The sequence below is a fragment of the Antechinus flavipes genome, chromosome 2 (genome assembly GCF_016432865.1).
Source record: "Antechinus flavipes isolate AdamAnt ecotype Samford, QLD, Australia chromosome 2, AdamAnt_v2, whole genome shotgun sequence".
In the NCBI taxonomy this organism is placed as follows: Eukaryota; Metazoa; Chordata; class Mammalia; order Dasyuromorphia; family Dasyuridae; genus Antechinus; species Antechinus flavipes.
Window position 1 is genome coordinate 187812835 of NC_067399.1, and position 22450 is coordinate 187835284.

At 33.2% G+C, this 22450-nt stretch overlaps 1 protein-coding gene and 1 long non-coding RNA gene across 6 annotated transcripts in view; both read left to right on the forward strand.

The window, feature by feature from the left end:
* Positions 1-22450, forward strand: part of LOC127548567 (uncharacterized) — a 237980-nt gene that overhangs the window by 149402 nt on the left and 66128 nt on the right. The window lies entirely within an intron of this gene.
* The window catches only part of TDRP (testis development related protein), a 56187-nt gene that overhangs the window by 15539 nt on the left and 18198 nt on the right, over positions 1-22450 (forward strand). For 4 of the 5 annotated variants that reach the window (XM_051976016.1, XM_051976017.1, XM_051976019.1 and 1 more), the window contains one exon: positions 16533-16592. The exons of the other annotated variant lie outside the window; for it this stretch is intronic. In XM_051976016.1, coding sequence (XP_051831976.1) covers positions 16533-16592 — 60 coding nt within the window. The remainder of the gene's footprint in view (positions 1-16532; positions 16593-22450) is intronic. 5 annotated transcript variants of the gene reach the window in all.

Below are 22450 nucleotides of genomic sequence, written 5' to 3' on the forward strand. Positions count from 1 at the left end.
GAGTGCATGGTTCCCTGCTGTGACTAAAGAAAACATTCCAAGTTACTTGGAAATGGGACATATGAAAATCTATAGTCAATCGTTGGTAAACATTTTTTAAGCACTTACTATGTAATAGATACATAAGATGCACAGACAAAAATGAAACCATCTCTGTCCTCAAAGAGCTTTTATTCTTTCTGTAAGGGGGTGGTGGTAAGAGATAATAAATCCATAATTAAGCGTACAAAATAAATTCAAGGTAAACATTTTGTAGTGGAGGACCCCAGTTCTCTCCTGATGGTACAGTTTACTTGGCTACCCTAATCAGAAATTTGGCTCATACCTTTCCACTCCTGTAACTGAATAGTTGGAATACTCCTTGTTCCCTGTTAAAACATCTTCAGATCTCCTTGTATCACTATTACTCAATAACATCTTTTTTGGAGTTCATTCAATTCATATTTTTTAAGCATTCAAGATTTTGCTCTCTATAGACCTCTGGGACGATTTTTTCCTTTAGTCATTTCATTGTATGGCCAAAGTCTTTCTCTGTTCCTGAATTACTGCCCTACGAGATGTCAACATACTTATTGTTAATGCCTCAAACATTTTCACCGCCCAATTCCTCCATTTACTGCTTTCCTTTAATCATCTCCTTCATATGACACTTAAACAGAGATGGTCGTATTCAACATTCATTTATATAAACACTTAAATTTCTTTAACTGATCTTAATCTGTGGTTCTTCTAGCTTTTCCATTTTGCAATTCTAAACCTTGTACTTTGTCCTTACCGTAACTTTCAATCCTTTTGCTCTGAAGTTCTTTGGAAATGTTTATACCTGTAGCTCAGGTGAAAAAAAAAATCTAAGATTATATATAGCTTCTAGAGTTATCTCAGAATCATGCATAAAAGTTGATTTTCTTACTAAGTGAAAGAATACATAGACACTAAAAGAAATTGTCTGGTTGGTATTTTAATGCTGAACTAGAGATAGTACTAGACAAAAGTTTTTAGTTCTCTTTCATAATAGGGATTTTTTATTTAGTCATTTGAAGACAAGTCTCATTGTAGAATAGTTTTATTGTTTGGTTTTTCTGTGAGAAACAATATTCCCATTTCTTTTAAAACAGGTAAAAATCCAAGAAAATTTAAAAATTAATGTTGCAAAATGTATAAGAGAATAGTAGAGTGCTAGAAAAAGTACTAATTTCTATTCACTACGTAAGGTTTCTAGAACAGCAATTTTATCACTAGAGGGTTAGTGTGGCCCAGTCTCCTCATAGTACATATGAGAAACTGAGGCCTAATCTAGAGAGATTAAAGTACCTGCCCAGCTATATATAGCTAATCAACAGTGGATCCAGGGCTAAGATGGTTTGAAGTCTTTTAACTTTTTACTTGTTAATGACAAACATTTGACTGAGTCTTAGATACATACTGCTTTTAAAAATAAATTTTTGATTATTATCTTTATATCACCTACATGTCTGCTGTTTCCCTTTATCTACCCATTTTCAGAAAGTCATTCACATAATAGATAATTTAAAAAAGAGGGGAAAAAAATCAAAACTCATCATTAATTACATTGAAAAACCCCCACACTATATATACGTTTGTGTTACATATAAATATATATGTTTGTGTGTGATATATATTTATATATGTATATATTTGTGTGTGTGTATATCCACACACATATATATATATATATATAATATATATTTTAGTGTTCCCCATTAATTGCATTTTTGCAAAGAAGTGAAGATTTTTTCTCATATAAACATATGGTCTTGAGGTCCATACTTGTCCTTTATAATTTTGCAATATTCATTTTCTGTTATTTAGTTATTATGTTATAGCCTGTGTGTATTTTTTTTTTTGACACTTCTTATTTCACATACATTGGTTCATCTATGTCATTCTTCATGTTTCTTGCATTACTATAGGATTACATTTTATTCATATACTACAATTTGTTTAGTCATTCCCTAATTGAAGGGACATCAACTTTGTTTCCAGGTTTGCATTGTCTTTAAGACATCTTAAACTGGCTATCCAGTAGACATCTTATATTAGAGGACAATATCGTCCTTCCAATCTGACAGGTTTACAATCTAGGAATTATCTGCAATTCCTCACTATCTCTTACCTCCATCTCTCCCCATATTCAATCTGTTTCTAAGGTCTAAAGATTTCACCTCTGCAATAGCTTTCTTATATTCTCCCTTTTTACTGCCACCATTCCAGTTCAGGTACTCATCACTTTACATCTTGATTATCATTATCAATATTATTTTTTGTGTGTATGTGTGTGTGCGCTGAGGCAATTGGGGTTAAGCCTAGGGTCACACAGCTAGGAAGTGTTAAGTGTCTGAGGCCAGATTTGAATTTAGGTCCCCCTGACTTCAGGGCTGGTGCTCTATCCACTGCGCCACCTAGCAGTCCCCACATCTTGATTATTACAATAGCCTGCTGGTAGGTCTGCCTGCTTCAAGTCTCTCCTTATTTCAATTCATCCTCCATTTAGCCACCAAATTAATTTTTCCTAAAGTACAAGTTCAGTCATGGCATTGCAGTCCTTAATAAGCTTCATTAATTTCATATTGCCTTCATGATTAAATAGAAAAGGCTCATTTTGGTATTCAAAACCCTTCATAACCCAGCCCCCTTCTACCTTTTCATTCTTCTTACATCTATTACTCTCTGCCATGTACTCTTCCATTCGGTGACATTGACCTCCTTTATGTTATCTCCAGGCTCAAGCATTTATTCTGGCCATTCCCTATTCTTGTAATGCTTTCTCTATTCAGCTCTGCCTGACTTGACTTCCGTTAAATTATTACAAAATCCATTCTCTTACGGGAAGCCTTTCCCAACTCTTCTTAATTCTAATGTCTTTGCCTTGTTAATTATTTTCTATTTATCCTATAATATAACTTGCCATATTATTTGATTTATGCAGTATAATATATGTATTTGATATATGTGTGTATAATACATATGTATATTTATTTGCATGTTGTCTCCCCATTACATTGTAAACTCCTTAAAGAGAGGGGACAGTCTCTTATCTCTCTTTATATCCTCAGTGCTCAGTACCTTACCTGACACATAGCAAGAGCTTAATAAATATTTGTTGCCTTTTTGCTTGTCTATCACAAAAAAAGTGATATTATAATGTAGTCTTTCTTTTTATCAGTGATCTACTTTACTTGAGGGATTTCATTACTTCCAAAATGTTAGTTCTACTGCTTTAAGCAATATTTGCCAATAATTAAATTCTAACTTACTAATAACCAATGAGGAGTAATATGTTGAGAAACTTGAATTTTACCTGAAATTTCTTGAGACTTGTGATAAAAATGATTTTCCAAAAGTCATGGTGTTCTTATCATCTCTGCTTCTTTTCCTTGTTTTATAGGAGTTTTATAGGAGAGTCTGCATAATGAAACTGCATTTTTTTAAAAAATCTGATTTTGTAGTTAAAATTATAGAGACATGCATAGATTTATAAGGAACATTTAATGTACTTGTTAAACTAGTCCTTTTTAAAATCACTTTACAGGCTTATTTAAACAAAAGAACATTTATTTGTGTGTTCCTAAGGAATGTTATGGCTAGGTTGCTTTAGGTACTTTAAAAATAGGCATTTCTTTTACGTTTTTTTATTTCTATTATCTAGATACCAAAAATTTATTCAAAGGACAGTTACTTGTGCCAACTTTGTAACTTTTAAGATGAAAATCATTCTGTGTACTACATTTTGAAACATTATTCCAAACAATACTCATTTGGGTAAACTAGTCTGTTAAATTGCATGAAAACTGAACTTTAAAATGGGATGAATAAAAAGGTATAATTAAAAAAAAAAACATTTCAAATTAAAAGTTTCTTTAAAAAAAAAGACAAGTGAAACAATTTGAATTTTAAAATCAGAATCCAAAAATAAATGTAAATCACAGAAAAATTTTAGGAATTTTCTTCTGTGGCATCCCTGAGTCTAATGGACATTAAATACATTATGTACTTAATTACATTATTAAATGTATAAAAATGTATTAAACATATATGTATAAATGTATATTAAATAACTTATGTTAAAAATGAAGTCTTTCACCCCATTTGTTATTTAAAGAAACTTTGTCTGATTAAACATTGAGAAGTGTTTAGACTAAGAAATAGGGAAGAAAAAATTTAAAAGACTTTGTCAGCTGTGGTACCCCAAAGTGATACCTGTTAAACAAACAAACCAGAATGAGTAAGTGACATTATTCTTAGTAAAAGTTAATAACAATATATGCCATCATCAAGCTTGTGAATTGAATTTTATTTCTTTGAAACCTACCAAAAGTTACAGATGATACATATATACAGTTGAAAAGTTTATTTGATATCATTTAATTACAAGATCTGCAGATCAAACTTCTCATTATTATGAAACAAATTATTATATATATTGCATTACTGTAAGATTACATTTTATTCATATACCACATTATACAGATATAATATTTTCCATATCTGTGTTAAGTTTAGAATAGTCATAAATCATGGAACCCAAAGAATCTTGGTTATCCAGTTCTCTCACTTTATAGATGATAAAACAGAGACTCAAAAGGAATTGAAGTGATTTGTCCAGGGTCATACAGCTATTTAGTGATAACTGTTTGTAGGAGAAAGTTTCAGCATTCATAAAAAATGAAAATTCTCAAATCTTTTTTTTTCCTTGCCAGACAAAGCCACACATACACATTCTGTACTGTTCTCTCTATGCCCTTGGATTTATTTGCTAATTTTTTCTTTGTAAAATTCCACTTGATTTAATTTTTACTGCTTTATATTTGTCAACTACTATTAAAAACTCTCTAGCTTATTGAAATTTAGTGAACTGGAGATGAAACAAAGTATAATAAATTCTCTTAATTTTATTTTTATTGTTCTCCTTGCCTAGGATGTCACTACTACTAATGTTGCTCTTTCATTTAGAAAGATAGTTATTGGGAGTAAGGATTTTCTATAAAATAGTATAGTATTTTGAAAATCTATGTAATGTCATAGGATCATAGGTTTACTATTGGAAGGAATCTCAGTGACTGTCTTCTTCAACTGCTTTGTTTTACAAATGAAGAAACTGAGGAAGGGAGGTAAAATAGCTTGCCAAAGGTCAAATACTTGTGCACAGGACTAGGTTCTGTGATTCCAAATTCAATACTCTTTCCTCTGTGCTATATCTTGACTGACAATTTGCATTTCATTTTTATTTATCTGGAAACAAGATAATATAAGTAATGTAAAGAAGTTGGAAAGTACATGAAAATAGTCTGGTTCAAGAGATGTTAATTCTTGCTAAGTCATTAGTTAGTTAGCAAGTACTTATTAAATGCCTATCATATTCGGATGTTATGCTGAGTAGGCCCTGAGGATACAAGATCAAAAACTAAATAATGAGTACCCTTAATCTTACATTCTGTGTGAATAGTGTAAGTCATAAGAAGCTGGGCTTTTTCAAAAGAAATGTAACCTTAATTTTTTTTCCATTTTAGATATTAAAAAAATAATAATCTATGACTATTAGTTTGTGAGTTAGTGGAAAATGTTGTATGACAATAGTTTTGTCATTATGTACAAAGATAAAATATCCAAACGTATTTAATAGTAAAGTTATATGTACACTTTATTCAGAATTTTAATTCTCAGTTGGGGCCTTGTGGTAAGGAGGACCTGACTTTTACCTCTAGAACCTGATATATTTGGTCACAAGTTAACTCCTTTTTATTCATTGAATACTGATATTTGTACAATGTTTTATTTTTTTTTCAAAAGCTGAATTTATTCAAAATGATACTTTGAATCCATGTCCACTAATAATATTTTCAGAAAAGTTTCTGGTGATCTTGAAAAATAAGGGCATTTCTTTTGCCCACATACTTATGCGAATCTTTACTTTAGTAAATAATACAGATTCTTCCCATCTCTTTTTAAAAAAAAAAAATAGCTTGAAGGACTCTTGATTATCACAGTTCATCTTTAGCTTTTTAGATATGCATTCTAGCAGTGTTTGCTATAAAGCAAAATTTCTTTAAAGCAGTCATTTATTTCCACCAATTTCATGAAAGTTTACATTTAAGTTTACAACTAAATTTCATTTTCAGTGTTTCTATGCACAATAGAAAAATAAAGTAATTTTTAGGAAAGGGATAATTTTAGGTACCTTGGTTAGATCATGCTTCATTAGTAATTTAAAAAAAAATCTTGTATCCCTAATAAAGAAGTATGAGGTATATGAAGTATCCAGGTACCAGGGATGGGAGAGCTGTCTGAAATGTGAAGGATTCAAGAGATGTTTATCACAGTCCACAAAGGATGCCATTTATTGATAGGATATGGCTGAGGGACTTAATCAAATATGATTAAGCAACTATGTTTTGAGGGAGGTGAATTTTTAAAGTCAGGGAAGAGGTGTGGAGTGTAGGGAGTTGGGGAAGAGTTAGGGAGGGACCAAGGAAAAGACTAATGGAGAACAAACTAGTTTGTGTAGAAGGTAAGAACAGTTGCTATAGATGCATGATTCTGTCCTAAGTTTGCTCATCAAGACAGTCTCAGGAGTTGGCCTAGGTCTATGTGTAACAACGGATGGATTAAAGATCTGATCATAGAGGCAGGACTGATTAAAATTCATGTTCCACATCACTAATCTATGTTAATTTGTAGATTAAATAATGTACTTCTATGCTAATATGTATATTACAAAATGTACAATATTTACATTTTTAAGTGATGAGAGAGATACTTTTTAGTAGTACAAACGTTTTCATTCATTTAAATTATTAATGTTTTAGTGAGAACTGTGATTAAGTAACTTCATTATTTTAAAAAATCTTGATTTAATACTTTAAATTCTGTTTATTATATTTTGCTAACTTGGTTTTAGTGTATATTATAACTGAAAGTATCTGGCATGTAAGAAATGCTTAACAAAAATACTTAATTGATTAATTGAAAAAATATCAAGGAAACACAACAAAATCATACCTAGGCCTATGACCCTTGAAAGGAGTGAGATTTCTGAAGACACATTTGTCTGTACTTAATAATCATCTAGTTTCTTCTAAACTAATAAGTTGAATAGCTTGTTCCAATTTTCCTTTTCTTTTTTCTTTTTTTTTTTAATAACTTTTTATTGATAGAATGCATGCCAGGGTAATTTTTTCCAATTTTCTTTACCTTCTAGGGTGTTGTTGTTGTTTTTGGTCTCCTATGACGACATTTCAGATATTTTGCCCTCATCTCTCCCCATTCTCAAAAAAGTCCTTACTTGGTTGGAACAAGCCCACTATTCATATATATCTTGCCTCTTTGGCTGCCAAACTTTTTCAGAAAGCTTCTAAAGTTGGTGTTTCCATTTCTCTTCTAAATTTCTCTTCTCTTGTTTGCCATCTGACTTCTGACCTTATAATTAACTGAAAGTAAAGAAAGCTTTAAAATTAATAATTGTCTTTTCTTAATCCTTACCCTACCCTTTGTAGCTTGTGACACTGTTGATCATTGTCTCTTAGGTTTTTGTGGCATTACTCTCTCTGGCTCCTCCTCTCTGTTCAATCATTTCTTCTTAGTCTCCTTTGTTTATTCTTAAACCATATCACGTATACTATTTGTGGGTGTCTAACAAGGTTCTGTCCTTGCCCCCTCTTTTCTGTATATATATTTATATATCTATATATCTATCCAGCTGAATTATCTGTGCTGAGCGATAATTACCTATCTCTAATTTTTCCTGAGGCCCTTTTTCCTCAATTTCATGTTAAACTGGATGTTCTATTGCATCTCAAACTCAAAATGTCCAAAACGGAATTCATATTTCCTGTATCCCCCCCTTCACATTCTTCTGATTCCTATTACTGTTAAGGGTACCACTTTTCCCCTCAGTCACCCAAAGCTGTGATTTGTTTCATCCTTTCTACCTTCTCTCATCTTAAGTATCCATTCTGTCTCTGAATCATTTCTACCTCACTATCTCTCATAATACATTCCCTTCTTTCTACTTATATGCCTTGTCATAGATTACTATGAGTTCAAACTCTTTAACACTTCATTTGGACTGCTGCACTAACCTTTTATTTGGTCTCTCTGCTTCAAGTTTCTTTTGTACTCTAATCCCAAACTTCTTAAACTGTGAATTGTGACCTCATATGGGGTTCATAACTGAATGTGGAGGTATGCAGAATGAACATTAATGTTTTATTTGTATTTCTTTTTTATATACCTATGTACCCAGAATCATGTAAAAATTTCTCAGGTGAAAAGGGTTTGTGAGTGGAAAAAAGTTTAAGAAGCTCTGCTTTAATCCACCTTGGATTTAGCTGTGAAGGAATTTTTCTAAAGCATCAATTTTCCCACATTATCCCACTTGCCTAATAATTGGCTTCCCTATCTTACCCTCTGGATCAAATATAAATTACTTGTTTTGTCTTTTAAACCTTTCATAACTTAGCCCTTTCTTATATTTCCAGTCTTCTTATACCTTACTTTCCTTCCATATATTCTACAGTCCAGCTATAGTGGCCTATTTAGAGTTCTTTGAATAGGACACTTCTTCCACTTCAATGCTTTTTTACCAACTTTCTACGAAGTTTGGAGTGATTGGTATCTTCACTAATGCCTCTTAGTTTCTCAGGCTTCTTTGAATATTGAACTCAAAACCTATCTTCTTCCATAGTAGATATGTGGTTGTGGGTTCTCCTTATTCTTCCCCTCTCCCCCTTTCCCCCCACCATTTGCTGAAACTTCTTTTTCTTTCAGGTTATCTTTAAACTACTCTGTGTTTGTCTTCTATATACCCAATTATTTCTGTGTTTTGCTCATAAATACTCCTTGAGGACAGGGAATGCATTTTTCTTTGTATTTCCAGTGCTTACTACATTTCTTGGAACATAATGCTTAATAAATGCTTGTTAACTGACTGATTTTTATCTGGGTCTAACCTTTTAATTAAGAATGTTTGAAAGTCTTCTGTTTATTAAAGCTCCATTTCTCCTACAGGACAGTTATATTCATCTTTGTAGTGATAAACTATTTTTGATTATAAACCTTTATTTCCTTACATTTTGAGTATTTGAAAAATTTCTCTTTTTTGTTGTCATTACAATACAGTCTTGCATTATCTTGCCTCTTATTCCTTGGTGTTTGAACTTCTTAGTTGAATCACCTGGTGATACTTAAATTATTTCTTTTCCTATTTTCCAGGTAAGTTTTTGTAGTGAATACTTTACAAGTTCTTAGACTTTTCTAGTCTTTTGAATTTATTCTAATATTTTTTGATGTTTCATTGAATCATTGAGTTCTGTTTTCTTCATTCTATTTTTCAAGTATCCACTGTTGAGAAGTTTTCTACTTTCGGTTTCAGTTTATCCTTTCCTCAAGATTTATAGTTATATATTTTTTATTTCTTCCTTTGAGTCTGTCATCTTTTTTTGGAGTCATTTTGACCAATCTAATTTTTATTTTCCTCCTGAGCTTATGTTTATACTTACTGTGGAGTTAATTTCCTTTTGATTTTACCTCTTACGCTTCCATTGACACATATAATTTTTTCAATGTATTATAAATTTTTGTCTTTTTACTTGTTGTCTCAGCCTAGTTTCTTATTTGGGACTTTATATCCTTTCCCAGATTCTTGGATGGAGTGACTAAGTATATACCTTGATATAGTAGGATTGGTTGGGTTCTTGTTCCTCTTCCCTACCCTTTTAATCTTTTGCTTTTACTTATGTCTGATTTGGGGCTGATATAAGAACAGGCCTCTTCCTCCTATCTCATTTTCTGCTCAAGAATTAATTTTATTCCTTTTAATCATTAATCTTTTTAGCTTCAGGCTTTCTGGAGGTACTCCAGGCACAGGCTGCCCAGGAGTCTTAGACCTTTTGTCTCCTTTCACAGTTGCCTACTGGGAGCTATCTATGTCCCTTGGCAACAGGACCTGATTTGAGATTATGCTGGTTTCAGGGCTCTCTCACCAGAGATTGCACTGATTTCAGACTTCCTAGAGGGTCCCAAGTTGGAACCAGGTTCCTTAGCCCTTCTGCCTCTTTATGAATTCACCTGCTGGGAATTAGTTTTGTACCCTGTTATATGGCTTAATGGATTCAGACCTTCTTAAAGACCCTTAAAATAAACAGTAGGATTCTGGCTATTGTCTTATGCAGTCCTGGCCTGAATAGATAGGCTTGTTTTATCTCCAATTTTATTGAATCTTTTTTTTCTTTGGCAGTCTTTTTTATCATTATTGGGTTTTTTCCTAAGGATACTTGGACTTGACTGGTACAGTTCAAGTCACTATGTTAAACTTAATTTTTTGTTTCATAATATAGTTGATGAAGAACTTGTACTAAGGTTAGGAAAAATGTCCGCTCTACTACTGTCTTGTGCTGATATTGATGGAATTATCTTCAACTTAAGCTTTCTGCATGGGAGTCTTAAACTATTTGTCCATTTTGTTAGGATTAATTTTGTTAAAATTGGATGATATAATCTATAAATATATTTAACTGAACATAAACTAAAGTATATTGCATTATACAAAAAACAGTTGAAGGAATGAAAGTATTACTATCAGCTTTGGGGAACCTCTTTTATAGGTTGAACTCTGGCTACTTGAAATCCCTTCTGAATTTTCAAATTCTGTGATTCCATGATTTGATGGTTTGTAAAGTCAAGATATCTTTTATGCTATGCATGTTAGATGATTGTGTGTCATAGATAGAGTGAGGTAATCACTGTCGATTCGTAGATCATCCATTTATAGTGGAAAGCATGTTAGTCATTTAGTCCAAAAGATTCATTTTGCAGACGAGGGATAAAGGAAAGTAATTTACTACCATGTATATTTTCTCTTTTAGTAGAAGTACAAGTGAATATGAAGGTATGTTGGTTAATAATGGGGACAATCTACAGTCTACTATTTGGATTTCCCCATAATCTTTATCATTAACTGTTATGAGTTCAAATGTTGGAGTTCTTGTTCTTCTCAAAACACAGGGTTTAGAGGCTTAGAGCCCTCCGAATGTCTCCAAATCCAAAGGTTCTGTCCTTTAGCCTCTGCCTCTGCTTTCTTCAGCCTCCAACCAACACAGAGATGGAATGTCTCTCTTGTCTCCTTCTGGGGAACCCAGCCACCAACTACAGTGCTGTGAGATGAAGATGAATCTGGTTGTCCACTGAACTCTCACTCGTAGCTTTATCCTCTGAAAGCTCTTCATCTGCCACCAGCCAGCCAAGTGGAAAAAATTCTGCCTTGCCTCGGAGAGAGGGCTTCTGGCGTAACTCCGCTGAAATCGCGACTTGTAGCTTCTTCACTCTGAAAAACTTCTTTGACTGGCCCATTGAAGCTCTATTTATGCTCCTTCAAGAGAGGGATTGTGGGTTTTCTCCCATAGTGCTCTCTGGCCCAAAGAGCTTCAAGGGAGGTGTGAACTCATTGAACTCCAATGAGTAAAGGTGTGAACACAAGCCTTGTATTAATTAGTTCTACTTAGTACCTTGTTTCAGGTTCTGCCCAAAACATCTTCTTGTAAGATTAGATCAACTCTAATTAGTTAGCAGTTAGTAAGGATTCCAACATCTCCCCCTTTCTTTTGTTAGATGAAAACACCAAAGGAAATAGGAAATCTAATCAGATTAGTGGGTTTCTGAAGGGGTACACATAAATCCATCAATATGGGCCAGAACTTTTTAACCGATATACATGGTATACATAAATCCATCAATATGGGAGGCATTATACATAATTTACATAAGCACATAGCAATATAACACAGGCTAGTAGTAATGTAACAACATGAATCAACCTGAAGATTTACACATGTCCATAAGTCCTGGAAATAGTCCATAAGCAATCCATTGTCCATTAGTTCATGTGCCAGGAATCTAATAATTCTTGTAAGCTCTGAAGTACTGCAAAAGGTCTCATCAACAATTTTTCATCTCAGGGAACCCAATGATTCTTGCTGGTTTTTCAAGAACTAAAACAGTTTCATCTTGTGTTAGGAAATCCAATGATTCCTGAAGATTTTAAAAGTCTTTTTAACAGTCTCCTTGTCAGCCATTTGATTCTTTCTCCATCTGTGGAAATATAAGCAGATCCTCTTCCCCAAGCAGTTAATCTAATTCCCTTCTATTTACCAAATTTGGGATTTCTCCTCATCATCTGGTAATTACATTGGAGCCATTTGCACTGGATATTGCCTTGTTGTCTTAAAAGGCCTGTATTCTTCCCAACTGTAATCCTGATTGCTTTTCTGTTGGTTGATGACATCAGAATCCTGAATTTCTAAAATCTCTCTGGGTGTAACCTCAGCTGCTATCATGCCCCACCTGTCCTTTGATTGATACTTTGGAGCTGGGCCTTGCCTCTCCTTTCTCTGGGTCAATATACATTTAGAGGCCCAGTGAAAGCCTCGGTTACATTTTGGACATGGGGTTTTGGGTTTTCTCTCACCCTGTCTTCTCATTGTATCTCTGTATCTACATTGGGCTCTTAGATGTCCAATTTTTCCACATTGAAAACATCGACGAATTTCTCTAGAATTCCTCTGCCAAGAAGGACCTTGTCTTCCCATATTCATCATAGTTTGGGTATAATAAGCATTTGTGCTCACTGTGGCACAGCATCTTATGATCTCCTCCAAAGGAGCATCTTTGTTTAGCCCCCATATAATTCTTTTGCAAACCTCATTGGCATTTTCCTTAGCCAAATGTCTAGTCATTATTTCTGTTGCTGCATTATATCCAATGGTTCTTATTACAGCTGTTTGTAAACGTCCCACAAAATCTGCAAAAGGTTCATTGGGACCTTACTCTATTTTTGTGAAAGCATTATTTCCATCTTTCTGTCCAGGGAGAGAATTCCAAGCTTTCATTGCAGCCTTAGAAATTTGCTCATACACTGTTATGGGATAATAAATCTGTTCTGAACTCTCTGCATACTGACCTTCACCAGCTAGTTGGTCAAAAGTGATTTGTACAACAGCTCCTGTTTGCCTGTTGCGTTGGGCTTGAATACTACATAATTCATGAAACTCCGAAAGCCACAATAAATGTTGTCCCAGTTCTAGACAAGTTTTCGTTATGAATTTCCAGTCATTCGGGGTTAGGATTTCATAAGACAAATTATCTAGTAACATCTTCACATAAGATGATGTAGCCCCATAAAGAGTGCAACCCTTTTTCAAATCTTTAATTTTTCCCAAATTAAAAGCAGTGTATTTTCTCTTTTTGACCTGAGAAGTTGAGCTCTTCAATCACAGGATATGCATTTATAAAATCAGATATATCTTCTCCTTCATTTTTTTGCTTAATTAATGCTTTTTCTAATCTTGTTAAATTCTGCTTTACAGGAGAAGCTGACTGTGTTTCTGTCTCTCTCCCTCCTCCTTATTCCATCCATGAAGGGTTAATTAAGGGGGGAGGGTCATGAGATGTGGAATCACCTAATTCCTCCTGCTGTGAAGTATCACACTCAGAATTGTAATGAACTCCATTCTCATCTGATTCATCCTTTTCACCTAGTAAAGTTGGCACTTCTTCCTCCTGTACTTTCCTTTTCATCATTCTATCACTTAAATAACTTCTTATAGCCAATTGTATTACATTATATGTATTAATTATTGAGTTAGGCCCATTTTTATCATAGAATTGACAAAGATCCTCTCCAACCAATTTCCATTCATTTAGATCTAATTCCTTATCAAGAGAGAAACATTTTTAAATAACTTATTGACAGAACCCATGCCAGGGTAATTTTTTACAGCATTATCCCTTGCACTCACTTCTGTTCCGATTGTTCCCTCCCTCCCTCCACCCCCTCCTCCAGATGGCAAGCAGTCTTTTACATGTTAAATAGGTTACAGTATATCCTAGATACAATATATGTGTGCAGAACTGAACAGTTTTCTTGTTGCACAGGGAGAATTGGATTCAGAAGGTATAAATAACCTGGGAAGAAAAACAAAAATGCAAGCATTTTATATTCATTTCCCAGTGTTCTTTCTTTGGGTGTAGCTGCTTCCTCCATCATTGATCAATTGAAACTGAGTTAGATCTTCTCTTTGTCAAAGAGATCCACTTCTATCAGAATACATCCTCATATAGTATCGTTGTTGAGGTATATAATGATCTCCTGGTTCTGCTCATTTCACTCAGCATCAGTTCATGTAAGTCTCTCCAAGCTTCTCTGTATTCATCCTGCTGATCATTTCTTACAGAACAATAATATTCCATAATATTCATATCCCACAATTTACTCAACCATTCTCCAATTGATGGGCATCCATTCATTTTCCAGCTTCTAGCCACTACAAGCAGGGCTGCCACAAACATTTTGGCACATACAGACAGGTCCCTTTCCCTTCTTTAGTATCTCTTTAGGGTATAAACCCAGTAGAAACACTGCTGTATCAAAGGATATGCACAGTTTATCAGTAACTTTTATGTACATCTTGGTTGGACACCCACTTATCTTTGTTAAACTGACTTCATGAATTCTTATGTGTTTATTCTCAGTTGTAGGGATTACTAAAGCATTGTAGTATTATTAGATATTAGTTCTTAAAAAGACTTTACAAACTATCAAGTCTTAAAATTACAGAATTTGACACTTGGAAGAGATTTCAGTAGCCATGGAGTTCAATCAATCTGCCAAAGGAATTCTTACCATAACATACAGAAAAGTTCTTATCAAGCCTTTTGCTCAAAGGTGTGCAAGATGTGAAGATCTTACCACTTGTAGAGGCACCCAATTCTACTTTTTTGTTAGTTCTAACTGTTAAAAGTTTTTTCTGGGCTGAAAACCTAAATTTACCTCTTTTAAAGTCTAGTTACTCTTCTTGTTTCGCTATCTAGGTCAAAATAAAAAAACTGCAATCATTTCTCTGTTATTGCCCTTGAAAAATTTGAAGGCAATCCTGAGTCTTCTCTTAATCAAGCTTAATATACTCACTTTATTTGACCAATTCTTATTTAATATGAGTGCAAGGCTTTTTACAATCTTGGATTCCTTTTCCTTATCAATATCCTTATTAAAACTGTGGCATTCAGAACTGAACACAGTTGTTATTGGCCAGAACTCTGAATTTGAAACAAAGGATTCTTACAAGATACTAGTCAGTGCAATTGATAGAGACAATAATTATCTAATTTAGCATGGTTCAGTATGATTGATTTAATCCTACAAGGAGATGTTATGGGCCAGAACTTGAAACAAGGTACTAAGTGGAATTGAGGAGACAATGGTTAAATCCAGTTTGGCATTGATTTAATCCTATAACAAATTATGGTTTCTTAGTGATATAATGATTGGTTGGTACTCAGTGTACAGCATATAAGCAAAAAAGCTCCCAGGACCAGAAAGGAAAAGCGCACAAGAAGCTCTCTGAGGCTGAGACACATTCATTCCATCGTTCACTTTTGTAGTGGCTGGAGGCCAAAGCACAAACCTTTGGAGTTAGGGAGATTCAGAAGCCAGAGAAGGCAGGCAGGAGTTCAAGCTCTCTGAACCAAGGAGAGAGATAGGCCTCCAGAAAAACTAGCTGAGCCCCAAGTGAAGGAGACAAGACTTTGAAGGAGACAATAAAGAATTTGGACTTTATCACCTGGCTACTCTTTGGTGATTACTGAACTGAAATGAAGGCTGTCTCCAGAGACCCCAAGAAAATCTCAACAGAGAACATTACATTTTAGAGAGGACATTACACACAGTAATTCAAATGAGGTCTTATAAAGACAGTACAGAAGCAATATAATCTCTCTGATCCTGTAATTGATGACTCAACATAGTCCTGATTGTATTGGCTTTGTTGGTTGCCACAATATGCTTGCTGACTCTTACTGAATTTGTGTTCAGCTATTCCTTAGATTTTCAGAACAAATGCTGTCCAGTTGTGCCTCTTCTTTGTTACCCATGTTAAGAAGTACAATCTCCTCATTTTGTAGGATACAGACCAATTGAGAGACTAACCTAGGGTCATACCATGAATTAGAATAAGAAGTAGGACTGTAATTTCTCTACACTACCTTGAGAATACATTATATTGTATTGTGATGCAGCCTTAATTGTGGGCCTCCTTTTTGTTTGTTGTGGATATCAGGAGCTAACTTTAGGGGTAAATCATATCCTTGAGAGTGGTAATTCAGGTAGGCAAGTATCCTGATTCTCAAGACCATTGTATTCCTTTATTTTTGTAAATTAAAGATTGATTTTATATTTGTAAGTGAAATTTCCTAACTACATAAGGAAAAGTTGCATGTTTATGAATTTTATGTAATTCTACATCCATTGTGAATATTTAGATCATAACTGTGTTCTAAGCTTTTTTTTTTTAGTAATGTCTTGATTAAAAACATTTCTACTACAAAAGTAGAATTTCTCATGGAATTGTTGTGATGGAATCTATCATTAAGTTTAGTAGATTTAATAAATATTTTTATTAAATATTTTTAGTTGAAAAACTATTCCTATTCGATTTTCTGATTTTTGAAAATTTATTTTTCTTAAGAACAAGGAACAGTTACTTCAAGATGAAATTACCTCCTCAGTGTCTCAACTTGCCACAAAGGTAGGTATTTGCATATTTGTTCTTTCCCTTTTCACATGATATTTCTTGTATAGGTCTTCATTTTTATTTTATACTTTATGAGGAATTCAGTTTCATACTGAAACAAATTATCTCTGCTTACAGCACAGTTTACTTGCATTTTTAAATTTATCATGAATGGAGAAAACAGTGATCAAAATAAAGGAGAAAAGGGAAAAGATAAACTTATCAAGTCCAAAAGTACATTGCAGTCATTCTACTTCTAATGTTTCTAGTGATAGGTAAATGTGAATATACTTACCAATATCACATTTTTTTTCCTAATAAAATCAGTACTGAGAGGTGAATAATTTGCTATAGTCAAGCAAAAAATCTGACTCACTTTGTGACAATTACCAAACAATATATATTTTTTTAATTGACACGTTTACACATGCAAAGTAAAGTGGGAAATTGTAGCATTTTCTGGACAATTAAGATGAAAATGACATAACTTTTTCCTCTCTCTCTCTCTCTCTCTCTCTCTCTTCTCTCTCTCTCTCTCTCTCTCTCTCTCTCTCTCTCTCTCTCTCTCTCTCTCTCTCTCTCTCTCTCTCTCTCTCTCTCTCTCTTCTCCATTAGAATGTAAGTTTCATAGAAATTGTTTTGTAGTTTCTAAACCCAGTATCTGATATACTGCTTAGCACATAGTAGATACTCAATGGATATTTAAGTATTTGAGTACTTACTGTGTGTTAGGCATTGTGCTAAATAAATAGTCTCCAGAGTTAGAAAGAGTCTCTGCCTTTAAAAAGCTTACATTCAATTGAGGAGATATATAAAATTATGAAAAATAAATAAGATAATATTGTGGATGCTAGTAGACATTAATGCCTAGATGATCAGGAAAGTCTTGAGGTATTTCTGGATCTAGATTTGAAAGAAAAAAAAGGGATTCTTAGATTAGGATTAGAGGTTTTCTAAGATTATATCTATTTCTAAAAATTCTATCAATTTGACTACCAGTACAGTAGAAGTGTCATAGAAAGCAGTCTTTCTCAAGGAGGAAACATCAGTCTTATTTAATTCCTGTAATTATTTTAATTGTAATTATTTTACTTAAATATTTAACTAACTATAATTATTTTACCTTATTTTACCTTATTTTCAGTCTCTTTTCCTGAATATTCTTTTTGGTCTTGAGAGTGCTAGCTACTTGGTTTCTTGACACTTATTCTCCTTATTTTGCTGATTTCAAGAAGTTTAAAATCAAAACATTTAAACAAAGCTCCAGAATGCTCATGATAATGCTTAATAGTCAGCCTGAGAATATTTTAGTGTTATTAGTGGGATGAGATGAGATGAGAGTGCGGGTTTGGGCTCTGACCGTGGTCATAGAGAAGTGTTACAGGATTTTTAAGTGACATGGATAATACAAATACATTTATTTATATAATCTCTTAAAAGTTTTCTAAGTATTTTTCCTTCCCACATCTGGGATAGGTAGTTTAAGAATATTTATCCTTATTTCACAAAAAGGGAAATAGAAGCTAGAAAAGGCAAGTGATTTGCTTGCTTTCAAACAGCTAGGAAGCATTAGGAAGTGCTTAGCCATGGAAACTAATTAAGGTCTGTGGGTTCAAGTTAAAAAAGCAAAAAAAAAAAAATTATTTCCACCTGCCTTACTAGAAGGATTTGACTTTTAGTAATTATTGTATGCTTGAAGTAAATTATTGGATTATTAAATCAAACCTGTATTGTATAATATGTTAGGTTTGAATCATGCACGTTTTTGTTCACTTTCCTTGGTGTAAAAATTAAAGCAATTATAATTAGGTCAATTAGTAGTATTTATAAGAAAAAAGTATGTAGTGCATAATTAATAAAGTGATTAAGTATTAATGAGAATTATAATGAACAAACATCTGAGGTATAATGCACTTCAGTGTATACACAAAGATATCTTTGCTTTGGTTTTTGTGAATTTTATGTAGTTTTTCAATAATAATGTGTTAGTAACTAGCATTTATATTTTCTTTTTTTAAAATATGTTAAAGTATATGTTTAGGCATTTATATTTTCAAAATGATTTTACATAACATTCTCATTATCCTTTTCCAACTACTTTGAAGTTCATTTGAAGTTTCCCAGATCCTGAGTTTTTCATGGGAAAAAATTATGTGCAGAATGTTAAATTTTTAAAATGATTTGTGGTACAAACTGTTCTTACACCTGAATGAAGCAGTCTTTCCAGAACTTAGAGCTTAATGCCAATATTACAATTTCAAACATTGGTTTTACTGTATGTTAGTATTTGGGGATAATGAAGCAAGGTGGAAATTGCTAGGGTTCTCAACTTTGTTCCAATTTAATTAAGTAAATGGCTAAGCCCTTGTATTATATATTGGTTTACTGTGTGCTTCTGGAATTTCAATATAGCTTTAATTCACAGCAAATAATGCTGTTTATCAGAGGGAAGAATGGGGCAGAGAAACATAAAAAGGCTCTTGCGTTACTTTACTCAAACTTGATATAATCAGCCACTTGTACCGTCTGCCTGATTTTTTAGGTAGCTTTTGTTGCCCTTATAAATTTAGTGAGGTACTCTCTGTTCCCATTTTTCTATTTTCTAAGATTAGCATCAAAGATTTGGAGCTAAAAGGGACCTTAGAGGTCATTCGATCCAACCCTATCATTTTACAGTTGAAGAAAATTAGACCCAAAAAGGTGAAGTGATTGGTCTGAAGATCACAAGGAATCCACAGTAGGACTGCAATTTGAACTCGTCACATCTAAGTCACAAATTATTTAATAACTAAGATTAAGATTCATAGAAAGATAAATTCAGAAACCTGTTAGAAAAAAACCCAGTTCTTTCATTTTATAAACTAGTTTCATATTATTACACACTTGTAAAGTTATCTTAATATATCCAGAGATAAAGTTTATATATAACTGTGTGCCGTCCATTGATTTGACTGACATTTCTTGTGATACTTTATTATATTATTTGAATGAATATATGAATATTATTATTCATGGTCTCTATCAGGTCTTCAGTATTTTTTTTACCTCATATACATAATTGAGATTGAATTTAAGGGTGGGCTTCAAGGGAATTGAACTTGGCAGGGTAAAGGAATAATACTGTGAAGACAGTTCAGCAATTTTCTTTTTCTTTTTTTCTTTTTTTTTGAATTTTACTAAATCTTTTAACTATGCAATATCCATTACATTTTTGCACTTAAGCTCTATCATTTTATGTTCAAAGATGAACTTTTTCTCTTAAGTTCTGTCCCCTCTTTCTCTCTTGTCAGCATTGAGAAAGCAAACAAAACAAAAATCTCTTTATAAGCATGTATATATTTAAGCAAAACAAAATTTCTCACATCTCAATCTGTGCTCTGAAGTCTTAGTCCAGCACCTCTCTCTTAAGATGTGAGCAGCATTTTTCAACATTATTTCTCAGAATTGTGATTAGTCACTATGTGGAGCAGAGTTCCTAATTTTTAAAAAATTTTAATCATCCAAGATTAGCTTTCTTACCTTTCCCCCCCACCTTACCACACCCCCTTTGAAAATGTAAGAAAAACAATACCCATTACCATACATAGGCAATTAAAAGAAATTTCCACTTTGGCCATATCTTAAAGTTTGTTTCATTCTGCATTTGGAGTCCTTCACCTAGATCAGGAGATGGGCAACATGTTTCATCATTAGTCCTCTGGAATCCTGGTTGGTCATTATGCTGATAGAAGTTCAGAACAATAATACTCTACCTTATTTACAAACCGTAACTTGTTTATTCATCTTCAGATTTGTGGATAGCAGCTCAGATTTCCCATTCTTTGCCACCTCGAAAAGTTTATAAATATTTTAATACATCTTTAAAATTTGTTTAGAATTTATTTCTTAATCTGCCTTCCTCCTAGTTCCCCTTTTCTCTTTCCCTCATATTTCACTGTTGAGTGAAATATATTTCTGTACCCAGTTATGAGTTTGCATTTCTTCCATATTGTGACCAGTTCTGGTGAAAATGAGGTTCAGGTGTCAGCCATGCTTCCCTTCTTCCTCTCCTCCTTATATAAATGTCTGTTTGAACATTCTAATTATGTTAGTTGTTTTCTCTACCTTTCCTTTTTTTCCTTTTACATTCTGTACTATGTCACATCAAGACATAATAGAGCTACACGTAGATCTTGTCTAATTAGATTCCCTCTATAAAAAATTGATAAAGTTTCATTTTCATATACATTAATATTAAGTGGTTTATCCTTCTCTGATCATGGGCAACAAAATTATCATTTGGCATCTTTCCCTGTCACAGTGTTCCATTGTGGATTAAGAGATGTCCAAACATGGGTCTGAGACTTCTTCTTGGCCTGGTACATAGCCGTTGCCTGGGAGCTGAAGTACTTATACAGTATTCACTTGGCTTGACCCCTTTTTCAGTGTCCAAAAGACAGCTTCATTTATTTCTCCATCAAGATTCAGTCTCATGTCTTTTCTAGATCTGTTTAGATTTGTTTATGGAGAAGATCTCACTACATTGCTTCTTAGCACTCTGCCATCTTGGATCTGCCTTTTACACATCACTTTGAAAAAAATATACCAGATCTTTAATCTCATATTAGGAAGTCAATTTGCTAGGTAGATTTGAAGCAATAATTTTTTTTATTGAGCTGCCCCGGGAGATACTTTTTGATATTCCAGAATAGTTAAATACTTTAAGTAGATGTTTCAGGAACTTCAGATATCTTTAAATATTCTGATAACTTAAAGCATTACATATAATTATAATTATATTAGTATTATTTGTAGAAAGTATCTGTAGTATATTATTGATATTATTTGTAGAAAAAGTTCTGTGTTACTCTTTTTAACAATTAAGATGATTCAGGCCAATTCTAATAGACTTGTGATGGAGAGAGCCATTTGCATCTAGAAAGAAGATTGTGGGGACTGAATGTAGATTACGCCATAGTATTTTCATCTTTTTTGTTATTGTTTGCTTGCTTTTTTTCCCCTCATTTTTTTTCCCTATCTGATATGATATTTTTCTCGTGCAGCATGATAAATGTGGTAATATGTATAGAAGAATTGTACGCTTAACATATATTGGATTGCTTGCTATCTACGGGAAAAGGTTAGAGGAGGGGAGGAGAAAAATCTGGAACACAACGTTTTGCAAGGGTAAATATTGAAAACTATTTTGAGACTAAAAAGCTATTAAAAAAAAAAGAAAAGAAAAAGTCCTTGAAGAAAACTAACTTGGACAGTTATGAGTGCATGTGGAAGATATTTGGGGAAGGATAGACATGGCAAATTATCTCTGTCTTTAAGTATCTTTGAAATAGTCTGGATAAATTTCAGTATGCCTAAACCCCAAGGTTCTAAATAGGAGAGATTATTTTGTGTCCAAATGGAAATTTTATTTTTAAAATACTGAAAGATTGTGTATATAAGTAATTGTAGTCTTAAAATTTAGACTCACAGAAAAGCTCTTAGCAAATTCATTTGGGAATATTTTTACAATTCTCTTATGAAAGATTTGGCCTAATAACCTAGAGCTGTCATTTGGTAAAAATATTTGTTGATACTGGATGCCTTTTTGGTAAATATTAATTCATTATAATTCCTACTTACTTGCAAAATTGAAGAATCTAAACCTTTGGTGGCATTTCTTGGCAGAAAGTAAATGTGATTGCTCTTCAAGTAAGTGGATGCTCCGCGTTAATAGTATAAATTCAAAACATGACCCTAATTAAAAATTTGCTAATATCTTTGTATCTTAGCTTAAGTGAGAAAAGCCAAAATAATAAGTGATTGTGAGCTATTATTATTTGGATTTCTTTCAGCATCACTTAATACAAGTTTTTAGATGAATTTTCCTAATTTGT